The following is a 13,250-nucleotide window of genomic DNA, read 5'->3' as shown; positions in this document are numbered from 1 at the left end:
AGCTGAGGATGGCTCAGGGGCGGGACAGGGATGGCAGGCAGATGCGTGCATGTAGACACGCTTTTTAGATCTGCCTGCCTACCATCCCCTGGACAGTTTTAACCGCCCGTCTGTAAGCAGCCACAGTGTTGAAAAATGATGATTTTATTAGAAAAGTCCATTGTGCATAAAAATAGTCTTTTAAATACACAGTGGTTTTTTTCTATATTGTTGCAACCTTCACACCATGTTTTATCCTGTGTTCACAGTTTCTTGAACAACAGCTGCCCCACAACAAAGGCAAACACATCTTCAGAACTGATAGAAGTTTCACAATCAATGTGTCCCTTTGAAATGGAACAAATGTGATGCCCTGTTGAACAGGTTCATGCCCTGTTGATTATTTCATTACTTATTTAACATAGTTTTAACCTGGGCATTGAGTCAGAAAAAGACTCCAGTTGCAAATGTCAATTACAGTGAGCAGAAGAAAGGTTCTCTGCTAGCTCTGGTCCACATGGAAAGGCATCTGCCTGCTACTTCTCCTCTCTTTGGTAGCCTCAGTTAGGAGCTGCAGAGGGATCTGAACACAATGGAAGGCACTGAGTAATAATGCCCTTGTGAGGAGAGTGGGAAAAATCTAGCCAGGTGGGAGTTGGGTAGGAAGAAGATCTATAGCCAGTGCAAACAGCTGGAGTTTTTTGGTTTGGTTGCTGTGTGAGAGGTACAGGCTGCTAATATTAGAATGATTAATAATGGGAGATGCTGGAATGATCAATTAGAAGTACTTCAGTTGAGGAGAGAAACTGTTGCTTTTGTGGGTTGCTGGTCTTGCCCTCCCCAACTATCTTTTTTTTCTGTGACAGTATGCTCCAGTAGGTGGGCAGCACCTCAGCTGCAGTAGACATGGGCCAGGGGAGAATCAGCAATTAAAAGAAAAAGACAGCCAGTCAAGGGAAAGAGAGGTCTCTCCCCTTCTCCATCTCTCTCACTCTCTCTTGACCAAGGCACTCCACCAATGTCTTCAAATGCTATTATTAAATACCAGCTTGTCAACAGAAAAACATGTAATGAATTACGCCCTCAGTAGAGAGTGCTACATGTCACCTTTGATATTAATATTCAGAGGCCAGACAAAGACCTTTTTATTTACAGTTGTTAAGTGTAAGCCAAATGTTGGTTTGGTTTCTTTTTGCTTCTATGTTGCAGTTATTTTTTTTTTTTATCATATGCTGCTGAAACTGGATTGTTTTATTATGACAACATACAGTTTTACTATGGGAATATTAGCTGTTTTGGTTAAATAAATAGAAATCTGGGTTAAAAATACTGTAATGAACTGCTGTTCAAAGGATTCAAAGAATAAAAGCTAATGGGGTGAGCCCAAGCTACCTAAGTAACTCTCTAAATCCAAGCCACTGCTTTAATAATCATTTGTAGTGGATTGTGCTGCTATTTTTAAACTCTGCATATCTTACCTGTTATATAAACAAGGGCATCCCAGGGTACTTTCCCCTCTTGACAATATAGATTGAGGTTCAGTAAGGCGCATTCTCTGTCACTGTCATTAAATTCATAACATATGTTCCATCCAAGAGGCCCAAACTTTTTCCTCTCCTAGAAGAGTAACAGTCAATGCAGATGTTTTAGTATATTTGGTTTGTATATTCTGATCGGTTCCATGACACAATCTGTTTGTGATTTCCTTTTATTATAATAATTGTTTCACTCTCCTGTTCAATAATAAAGAATTTCTTTGTGTGGCAAATGAAACTAGAGAGGAAGCATATCCCTGGAGACCAATTTTGGATCTCATCCCAGGTACAGTTTTGGGAGCCAGGTAACCCATATAGAATGATTTTCCCCCAACATCAAAGATGTCTTGTTTCAAAACTATTATATAGTATTACTTTTGAATCCTGTCCTTCCTCCATGGAGTACAGTGTGATATGCCTGGTTCTCTCCTGTACTATTTTATCCCCATAGCAACTTTTGTATGGTAGATTAGGCTGACAGAGGATGACATGCGCAAGCTCATCCAGAGAATTTCATGGAGAGAGGGGATTTGAACCTTGGTCTCCTCAGTTTCAACTTGAGCAACAACATGCTAATGCTGCATTAAATTTCGGCAGTCTTGGGCCCCTTGAGTCCAGCACTCTGGATATAATCTGCAGAAACTGAGGCATTGCTGGTTTCTGATTCAACTGTATCAGTATTCCAGAAAAGCTGACTATTAGACTGTTGACTCATTAGATGTAAAACCGCTGAGGGCAGAATTTTTAATGCTGAAATATTTCTATAATATTTTAATAAACAACATCTGTGATAATTAGACAACTTTTATAGATTATGGTCTGGGTCCAGCCTGCTTTTTCATTGGTGAAAAAGGGAGCAGGAGGTACCTATTTGACTGCCAAAAAAGCTATGCAGGGGATCATGGGAACTGTATAGATAAATTCCTCCAGTAATGGGGGTTTTATAAGGAGGGGAATCGGGTGACACTGAGTGAAAATGCTGGCTGGATCCCATTTTATGGTTTTATTTTGCTACATGAAATTGGCATTTAAGCCCAGGTGGCTCAAACCTCTCTGATGGGTGGGTAGGGGAACATAAAGCAAAAAAGACTGCAGGAAAAAACTGACCTGGGGCTTGGTGTAAGGAAAGCTGTATTCATCTTTTTATTATTTCAGAACACTTTTCCTTCTCTTTACTAGATATGCGCTTTATGACTTCAATTAGACCACTAAGATGTGTTCCCACACATAGTAAATGAGAATTACATTTCCCTCTTTGAGAAAATGTGACAATACTTGTTCCTTTGCATTTACTATAATTAACATGGCAGTTTTAGGTAGCAGCAGGTTTGAACTTTATGAGGAGCTTTATCATACCATTAGATTAATACTGACATAAAGGCAATATTTTTATGGCTTTTGCATCAATACCAAAGAAGCTTTCCAGAAATACTACTGTGTTTTTACAGTTGTGAGAAAATGGGACAGCCCCTATGTCCACTGCCCTGGGCACTCTTGAGAAAAAAATGGTGGGATTAAAACACATTAGGCCTTTGAAAGGAAATACAGGATATACTTTCTAAATGGTACAACATGTACTGAACTGACTGTTGCTACTGCCTCTTTTGATCGTTTCAGAATAAATAAGAGATACCTGAACGATTGCATGGAAGAAGCAAATGCCAAAGATTATTTTTCTCCACATTTTCCCCAGGATATTTTCTTCAAAAAACGAAGGTGTCATTTCTGTGAACGCTCGCCTGATGTTTGCCCGGAGTCCTTTGGGAGGTTCATTAGTTACCTGAATATATATGATAGGCAAGGTTTATTTTTACATGCTTACCAAACAGATCCCTAAACATCCGAATTTTTGCCAACCCAGAGTAATATCCCCATTCTGCACATGGAACATGATGGGCTACAATTTTGCTAGAAAGCAGTGGTCACTACCTCCCACTGCATCGACTTGGGTGTAGAGCCCTGGGGCTACTTAAGTTTGTTTTCCAATTGCTTACTGTGCTGTCGAGTTAACGCATGAATTAGTAGCTATCTGTATGCAAATTGTATTTTCCACTCAGAGGAAAGCTCCCAGGTCTTAACCAAGTTAATATACTGATTGCTTACCCCGGGAAGCATATGGAAATGTAAAGCTATATTATGAAAATAAGGAAATTTGGAGCAGACAGAAATTTGAAAATAAATTTACATACACAAGACTGTAACAAAGCAACGTATTTTATAAGGAGAATAATTAAAGAACATAGTATGGGTAAGGCTTCTTTTTTACGGTCTTTACTTAAAGGTGATATTTTAAAGATCATATGTTTTGGCTTGACAGAAGTCTGCCCCATTGCAAGAAAGAATTGTAGCCATAGTAGCATTACAAAAATCAGTGGAAGTGGCAGAGTTCATGCTAAATTAACTTTTTTTCATAGAAGCTATGTATTCTGCAGAGTTTTAAGAATCTATTATATGACCAACACATAAAGTAAATAATCATGATCACTGTCAAGGAGATGCATACATTTCACTCGCAAATTCAGAATGACTATCAGAACTATTTTACAGGGGCTTGGATCCCATAGAAATCCTGACTGAAGAGATTTCTGTCCATCAAGTGGGACTTTTTGTTTTCCCCTCCCATTGCAGCCAAAAATCTCTCCATGGGATGCCTAGGAACAACATGAAGGAGGAGTCAGAACTCTGCAGCAGGAGGGCAAATTGGTGGTGTGTGTGTGTGGGGGGAACCCTGTCTCCTCCTTTTGTTAGTAGAATTTTTCTGCTGGATCCAACCCCAAGACTACTTCCAAATGAAAATGGTCATCACTGTCTTTCAGTTGTCCCTGTTGTTCCAGTACTTTAATGAAAACCAATCACCATGGCCAGCGGGTGGTAATAGACCAAGTAGGCGGCTGCCTATGGCACCACTTGGCTTACAGGGTGCCACCAGGTGCCCCCTCTCCCCACACGCAGCATGCGTGCTCCTTGGAGCCTGCCTTCCCCAATAGAAAGCAGGCTCCATGGAGCACAAACGCTGCCTGGCCGGTTTTGCGTTCCCTGGGTCTGTCCTACAGCAGAGTGCCCAAGCACTGAGCGCACTTGGAACCTGGCTCTGAATGCACCCACTGCCACTGAGACTCGGATCTACCAGACGTCCGGTCTTCTCCCTCTTGGATACAAAGCTTAATACAGGAGACTTTTTTCTTTCCCAAGATGTGATAATTTGTTTTTCACATACAGAGACTGTTCTTAATTCCTTGGAACAGCCTTCCAACAGAGTTTACACTATTCAAAGCCACCCTGCACAGGCTCTGAATCAGACTCTGCTTTGTGTTTCTTGTCAGACCCAAGAGAGCATCACAAAGACCACCGCTCTCTTTTCCAATCACTTTTCAACTCCTTTAACTCTAACTGCTCTCTCCAACTGTCACACTCTTTTGACAGTTAGAAGCAGTTCACCCTATAAGAGTGAGTTCCATTAGCTGTCATTCACTTGAAGTTCCATTAGATATCACTCATTAACTGCCTCTAGTTATGCATATGCCTGCTGTCCATCATATGGGCATAACCTTAAAGGGTCAATGCTTGGCAAAAGGTTAGAGGAGCTGAAAAATAAACAAAGATGGCGCTAAAAGCTAGGGTTCTAGCTCTCACTACTCATGGTCAGATGTTCTCAGGCAGAACAATACAAGTGATGAAAAAATAATTGTGAATATATGAGCTGCTCCAGGGCCAGAGGGATAGGTCATTGGAGCAAAATGCTTGGTCACAATAATTCCATGGGAACATGTCTTTGGAATGTATTTGTAAGTCTGTAGCCACTCTAACTGTTGTCAGACTTTGGAATACTTTCTGTTTTAGCATATAGCTTTTGCCTAGCAGGGTTGTTAGTTGCCATTTCATGTGGCTTAATTAGAAAGAAGGAAAACCAAGAATTCAATTACAATGCAATCCCACATGCATATTTATTATGTAATGTGGCTGATAGATTTAATTTGGCACCATCTATAAATAATATAAGTAGCAGCTTTATAAACACCAACAGCGACAGGGCCGGGGATGGGTGGGGGTGGGGAATAAAAATCAGAACAGAACTCAAAATAAAAACATTCAAAAAGAGACATTAGAAATTCTTTGTGCCAAGGAAATGCATCTGCCAGCAGTATTACTGTGAAGCCCTGGTTTTCCAGGCATTTGTAATTCAAGAGCGGTCTCTCTTTTGTCTTTTTCATTTTTTCCCACCAGCCACAGCAAGCATTAAACTTTAAAGGTAAAGATAGTCCTCTGTGCAAGCACCAGGTCATTACTGAACCATGGGGTGACATCACATCAGGGCCTCCAACAGGACATCAGGACATTTTCTTCGCAGACTTTTACAGGGTGGTTTGCCATTGCCTTCTCCAGTCATCTACACTTTATCTCTAGCAAGCTGGGTACTCATTTTACTGACCTCAGATGGATGGAAGGTTGACTCAACCTTGAGCCGGCAACCTGAACCAGCTTCCGCTGGGATTAAACTCAGGTCATGAGCAGAGCTTGGACTGCAGTACTGCAGCTTACCACTCTGTGCCACGGGGCTCCTAAGCCTTAAACTGTACTTTCTGGCTAATTGTTATTTTGTTTGTAGGTGCACCAGGTTACAATTTTGCACGCAACTGAGTATTTATACATGGCAGAGTCAGCCTGAGAAAAGGTAATAGCTAAGGCAGATGGTCTTGGAGAGAGAGGGTTTTAATTTTGACAAGTATTTCCCTAATGAGATTTTTTTTTTGCAGAGTTTTTGATACGTTCTGAATTTCAAACATTGCACTGGATGAAAACATAGCACTCTCGTGCCAACTGTTTGCTATATAAGCTTTAGGAATTCTAGTACTCTAACTGGCTAATCAAAAAACATGGGAGGCAGCTATCTGTGCTTGTTTTAATTTCAGTTAGATGGCACTTTGGATCCCTCTGTTCAATACTGAGTGTACTGATTTGTAAAATAAACCACCCCCCATATCAAAATTGTTCATTAATTCTATTTTAAAAGCACATCTGCATGGTTAAGCTGATCTGAAAGCACAGACATTTCATAACAGTATGGTCAACAATACTTGATGAAGGAACTAATTGAAATGAAACTGCCTTCTACTGAACCAAACCATTGGTCCCTCAGGGCCAGTACTATCTACTCAGACTGACAGTGGCTTTCCAGGATTTTCAGAAAAGGTCTATCCCATCGCTTACTACCTGATCATTTTAACTGGAGATGCAGGGGGTTGAACCTGAGATCTTCTGCAAGCCAAGATGCACTAACAGCAGGCCATGGTTCCTGTCTAACTTACTGTAAATATATGTGTTTGGTATGCTGTGATATTCTGTTGCATGAAATATTATTTCATTACAAATTAAATAATTTTGCAAATAATGCCATTTCCTGTGATGCTCTGTTTCGTGGAATGCCTTCCTCAAACACCCACGTCGTGCCGCCTCTGTGATTTTAGTCTCTACCTCAAAACTGGCACTGAGCAGAACCTCTCACTTCAAAGCTAGAGACAAAACTGATACTCCTTGGGCTTGGAATGTGAGATCCAGCATGCTGGAAAGCCCACCAACAAAGTGAGGCAAGCCTCACAACAGCGGCTCTGACTTGGACAGTAAACCCGAGCCAAAAGAGAATATCCCTGTTTCCCCTTCCATACTGCCTCAACTCACCTACAATGCTGGGAGGGAACAACAGAGTGATGACATGAGAAAGAAAAATATTTGCAGCATCTCTCTCCATTTTCTTTAACTTCCCACATGCATGTTCTAATTCCTACAACTCCTAACACCCATTATAAGGAGTTCTGGGCACTCAAATACCCCAAGGGCACTACCAGAAAAGGAAGGAAGGAAGAAAATGGGAGGAAGGTGTTGCACACATTCTTCCTCTTTTCAGCTGCCTCACATTTCTCCCTATCAACAAGGCAGATGTTGGGGGGTGGGAAAGAGATAATCCAGAGAGGCTCCTAAATCCCTTTTAACTCATGATGACATCATTGGGTGTAACAATGGTGTGCTGTGGTCTCTGAGAATTCAGAATTCAGCTGTAATAGAACTAAAAGGGGAAATGTTACAATGTCCCCCTTTGTCTCAAGGTATAAGGAACGTTCAGGCATTACCATAGGCATGTTTCCCCCAAAAGGGGCAAGTGGAACTTTAGGGGTATGAAATCATGACAGTGGTGCAATGTGAAGGGTAAACTTTTTGTCCTAAGGCACGGATTTAAATCTACAGCCACTATTTGTAATTTGATATAGCATCGTAGTTGTTTTGCCCTCAGTAAACACATGGGGCGTTTTCGCACTGACCTTAATCGGCAGCGACGTCCCTCTTCACCGCGCAGGATCTGCGCGGATTTTGCACCAATTGCTGCGGAGCACCCGGAAGAGCCGCAAAGTCCCACGGCTTTTGCGGCGCAAATGGAAACTGGTTTTTGGAGGTTTCCATTTGCGCCACAAAAGCCGCGGGACTTTGCGGCTCTTCCGGGTGCTCCGCAGCAATTGGTGCGAAACCCGCGCAGATCCTGCGCGGTGAAGAGGAACGTCGCTGCCGATTAAGGTCAGTGCGAAAACGCCCATGGTTTTGATGCCAACAATAAAATTACCCATTTTACTTGTATTTTCAAAAGATATTACCTTGACAGAGTTCTGAAGGACAGTGACAGGGAAGGTATTACTTGGCATAGAACTTAAATAGAGTCGAAAGCTTTCATGGATAGACACGCCTGAAAAACAGAGAATTGCAGAGTCAAAAAATATTGTAAGGTAAACTTAGTTTCAGAATGAAGTGAAACTCTAAGGCATTTGCCAGAGCAATGCTATGGGTGAAACCTATCAAACAATGTTCCCACTCTTTCCTATTAATTTCCAGTGGGTTTTGCCTGGATCAGATCTTACTGGATTGTACCCTACAGCCTCACGGTTGCACACACACACTACTTAACTTCTCAATGATTTCAAGGAGGAATAATATATAGTGTCACATTTTAAAATTTGCAGGAGGAAAATGGGGAAGGATTCGAAACCCAAGAGATGTAAAATATATGATACAAAAGGAGATGAATTTGGAAGAAAACCAAATTTTGTACAAGAAGAAAAACTGTGACCTTGTGTTAAATGATGTTTATACAAGGGAGGCAATTTTTAGAACAAAAGTGCTGAAAGAGACAAAGTGAATGATAGCACACAACTTTAGGTGAAGTTTGAAAAGTGGCAGAGAAGCAGGCATAATAATAGAACTGGAGATAATGAATCTTGCTGTATGGAGTCGCCCAGCTGACAAGCAATCAGGTTTCAAACCAGAAGAATGCTGTAAAATCAAGAGTTAAGTCTAGTAGCTGAGACACCATGTTTTAAGTCTGGAAATCTTTGGTTCAGATCTGACCTGTGCTATGGGTCAGACTCCACATTATGGTTGTTCAACCTGTGGCCACTGTCACCATTCTACACAAGACATTGACCATTTAAAAAAATTCCGCTGTGCAGGGGAGACCACATGATCTCCCCCCCCACCGGCCTTCTCAAGTACTGACACAACTACGGAGGGGCTGTTTTGGCACCTGAAAAGGTACATGGAGAGCAAGACCACTTGGTCCCACACACCACAGGTCAGTGTATTTTTAAAATGGTCATATTCCTCTGTAAAATGGTCTAATGTGTAGTTTGGCTCTGAATTCTCATCGAATCATAGAGTTGGAAGGGACTCCTCAGGGTCAACTAGTCTAACCCCCTGCAGAATGCAGGAAATTCACGAATATCTCCCCCTGAATTCACAGGATCAGCATTGATGTCAGATGGCCATCTGTTTAAAAACCTCCAAGGAAAGAGAGCTCACCACCTCCTGAGGAAGCCTGTTCCACTGAGGAACCGCTCTGTGAGGAAATTCTTCTTAATGTTGAGCTGAAAACTCTTCTGATTTAATTTCAACCCACTGGTTCTAGTCCTACCTTCTGGGGCCACAAAAAACAATTCCACACCATCCTCTATATGACAGCCCTTCAAGTATTTGAATATAGTGATTATATCACCTCTCAGCCGCCTTCCCTCCAGGCTAAACATACCCAGCTCCTTCAACCTTTCTTCATAGGACTTGCTTTCCAGATCCCCACTACGTTTGTCGCCCTCCTCTGGACCAGTTCCAGCTTATCTATATCCTTCTTAAAGTGTGGTGCCCAGAACTGAACACAATACTCCAGGTGAGGTCTTACTAGAGCAGAGTAAAGTGATACCATTACTTCACATGATCTGGACACTCTACTTCTGTTAATACAGCCCAAAATCACATTTGCCTTTCTGGCCTCAGGTGTCATGGGTGCTGGGGGCCCTGCAGAAGAAGCCGAGCCTGCAGAAGAAACTGTGCCCCTGCCACCTGCACCAGTGCCCCTGCCTCCTGCTGGAGAAGATCCAAGCCCCCCTGCCTCGCCCTCTCGGGTGGCTCGTGTGCGTGACCGCCTTCGTCAGGACCTCAGGGATCGGAGGAGGGCGGCATGCTCACGAGCAAGACGCTCCCTGAGCCCTGAGTTTTGAAAGGATTCTGGCCCTTCTTGGAGTGAGGGTGCTTGAGTCTCAGCAGGATCCTGGCTGCCCTCTGAGTCAGCAATTAGCCCAAATGGGCAACAGACAGCAGAGGGCTATATAGCTGTGGGCTTTGAGAGAAGGCTTTGTGGAAGCAACTAGTCACTTACCTGACGTTCTAGCAGCCACTTCGGCTTCTGGACCCCCTGACTCTGGCATTGACTTCTGGACCCCCTGACTTCGGCTTCTGAACCTCTGACCTACGATACCTGGACTGTGATTCGGTTTTGGCGCTTTGGACCCTCCTTGCTCCCCAGCTACAGACCTTGGACTGCCCCTGGACTTCGCCTGGCCTGGCCTCAGCCCGTGACATCAGGTCCCCTCTCACTTGCAATGACCAAATGGTGTGACAAGCAGTTTCTTAACTCTGAAAGCTCTCCCTTACTCTTTGAATTAGATCTGTCATCTTTAAAAGATAGCAGGCCTGGGGGGAAAAAGTGTTGGGGAGAATCACTTACTTGGTTCTGTAAAACTTTTTACAAGCTCTTCCATTGCTAACATCCATGAAACCGCTAGGTGACAATTCTGCAGGAACACCCAATTTCCCGATTTCATGGCATCCTTAATCATTTTTTCTGCAATAGGTCCTTGCCCTTGTCCTAAGGAAATTGACTCGACTCTGGAAGACAAAGTCACGGTGGCTCAGTGGTAGAGCATCTGCTTGGGAAACAGAAGGTCCCAGGTTCAATCCCTGGCATCTCCAAAAAAGGGTCCAGCAAATAGGCGTGATAAACCTCAGCTTGAGACCCTGGAGAGCTGCTGCCAGTCTGAGAAGACAATACTGACTTTGATGGACCAAGGGTCTGATTCAGTATAAGGCAGCTTCATATGTTCAGTACTTATACCTCACGTATTAAAAACATCACTTAAACAAATTGAATACCTTCCATCTATATTTATGCTTCCACATCAAACAGCTTAACTTTCATCTGAGCATCCATATATTCAATGAAGTCAAAAGTAAAAATCTGCTCTGCACACCTGAAAAACAGACTGTTCCCTATTATGCATTTGAGGCTATACCTTTTTTGAAAAGACAGTTTGGTTAGAATTCCGACTCTAACAGTGCAATCCTAAGCAGAGTTACATCCCTCATTGGCTGCTGACTTCAATGGACTCAGAAAGGTGCACTTCTGCTTATGATTAGACTGCAAGTTACTCTTGGTTACCTGCAATTTTTGTAGAAGATAAGTAAGACATTTTTATACAAGCGGCCACCTCCACTGTTAATAGCAGCTGCAGACCTTTGAAATTTTACAGTGGAAAATCCCACCGGCTAAAGATGTGACTTTTTCATTGTCCAGTGAACTTTGCTTAAATATTGCTGACATACTTTTAAAAAGAGCCTGATTCTAAGGTAGAGCTCATGTTGCTGCCCCGCAAAAGCTGGCAGAGCCTCTTTGTCTTTAGGCCTTTCACACAGAAGGGCAAAGATAAGATTATGACAACACACAGGTTATTTTTAATAGATTCCTGTGACTCACGGGAAAGGCAGAAGAAAAAATCACGCCATGTACCCTGAAAGCAGCACTTAGGCTGCATTCAAAATCACTTTAAGCCACCAACAAGCAGACGTGTTGCCATGTGCACGTACTGACTGTTGCCACGTGCACACATGTACCTTGACTGCCCCATTATAGAAAGCTGGTATGTAAGGGGGACCTATTGTACGAGAGAATGTCAGCAGAAGGAAAAGGTAAACTGACTGAGGTGGAAAAGAGTGAAAAAAGAAAAAAAAATCAGATTCTCAGTCACTCATGAAGTGGCAACTCATCTCTCTTGAACGTTGTTAGACACGTTCTGGTATGTGGGCGGAGTGGAGAAGTTTGTGAACATTTGCATAACCTTCCTGAAAATCATTCTTCTTTTAGTGATGGAGAAATGGCTTGAGAGGGTCTGTGAAAACATTAACGGGAGAGGGAATATTTTCTCCTTGCAGAACCAACCAGCTGGTATGCTGGTGGGGGGCAAAAGAAAGAGAGCATCGGTGGCTTCTGGAAGCAAGACTCTAGCCTTCACAGCTCCCTCATGTCTATGTCAAGTCTGAGTTATGTTTTACTAGCATAGATTTTCAACTCTGGTTCAAACTTTGGTTCAGGAAATGACTCCTGGGTAAAAGCCATACTGTATTCAAGTGCTGCTAGCTCAACCTCTCCTCCCCCCCCCTCCTTCCCTTTGTTATGTAGCCAAGCTCTGCAACTAGCTATGAGAAAAAGATTACTGTGCCTTCTCAAAGATAATGGGTACCAAGGAAGTGCCCAAGGCCAGCCAGGCCTGAGAACGATAAAGTAACAACGATGTGTGAATGTGCTCGCTTAGGAGGCCCCCCCCCGTAGGAATTCCTCTGATCTGCACCTTAAATGTTTGCTCTCTGTATATGCTCGCCAGTTCTCTCAATCTCTGTCGACCAGTCTTGCAATATGTTACAATAAACTTGCTACTTTTATCAAAAGGGACTCGTTATTGAAACATCAGACTTGACAGTCTATGCATCTTTGCTGATATCAGGAAGGAGGAATGGAGAGGACAGGCTGAATGGTGGAGTTCTGCTCCAGTTGTCAACATCTAGGGGTGGAAACAAAGCACTAATAATTGCATGTGGATCATCAGGAGGACTGCACTAGATGCTTCAGGTTTGGTGTGAGGGCAAAAGTGTCATTCTTTCACTATCCGTTACCCATTTCCAACGCACGAGACACTGAAGAATGATATTTCTCCAAAACAGAAGGTTCTTTTCTATCTAAACTGCTACTCCATCAGACAGGAAGGGCCTCACACACTGCTTCAGTGGCAACAACTGCTCCTTTATTTGTGTGGGACACTCCAATAGATTTGAGTTTTAAATGGCCTGGACAACCAGTCTGACTGAAAATCATGATATTATACTAAATAAGCAGTTATACCCATTTTGCCATGTCGCGCAGTGTGACATCTCAAAAGAAGCACCAGTCAGCAATGAGGATATGCCCCATCACATCTCCAGTCATTGAGGGTGGCATCAACAATTGGGTCTGGTTTGCCTCTGGGGATGATGTCATCACATGGCCAAATCTCATTCGCTGCATGACAGTGCTATCCAATCAAGTTAACTCTGGGACTCCCAAATTACCTGGGACTGTAAAGCATGTAAGAAGATGTAAAAAATAGAAAATGGTAC

The 13,250-nt window shown here is 42.8% G+C and overlaps 1 protein-coding gene across 1 annotated transcript in view; it reads right to left on the bottom strand.

Moving 5' to 3' along the window:
* Window positions 1-13,250, bottom strand: part of DNAH6 (dynein axonemal heavy chain 6) — a 239,754-nt gene that overhangs the window by 69,473 nt on the left and 157,031 nt on the right. Inside the window, 4 exon segments of the mRNA XM_060237063.1 lie at window positions 1,458-1,596; window positions 3,148-3,294; window positions 8,156-8,244; window positions 10,552-10,712. Coding sequence (XP_060093046.1) covers window positions 1,458-1,596; window positions 3,148-3,294; window positions 8,156-8,244; window positions 10,552-10,712 — 536 coding nt within the window.

The sequence above is a fragment of the Heteronotia binoei genome, chromosome 4 (genome assembly GCF_032191835.1).
Source record: "Heteronotia binoei isolate CCM8104 ecotype False Entrance Well chromosome 4, APGP_CSIRO_Hbin_v1, whole genome shotgun sequence".
In the NCBI taxonomy this organism is placed as follows: domain Eukaryota; kingdom Metazoa; phylum Chordata; class Lepidosauria; order Squamata; family Gekkonidae; genus Heteronotia; species Heteronotia binoei.
This window is presented reverse-complemented; position numbering and strand designations above follow the sequence as displayed.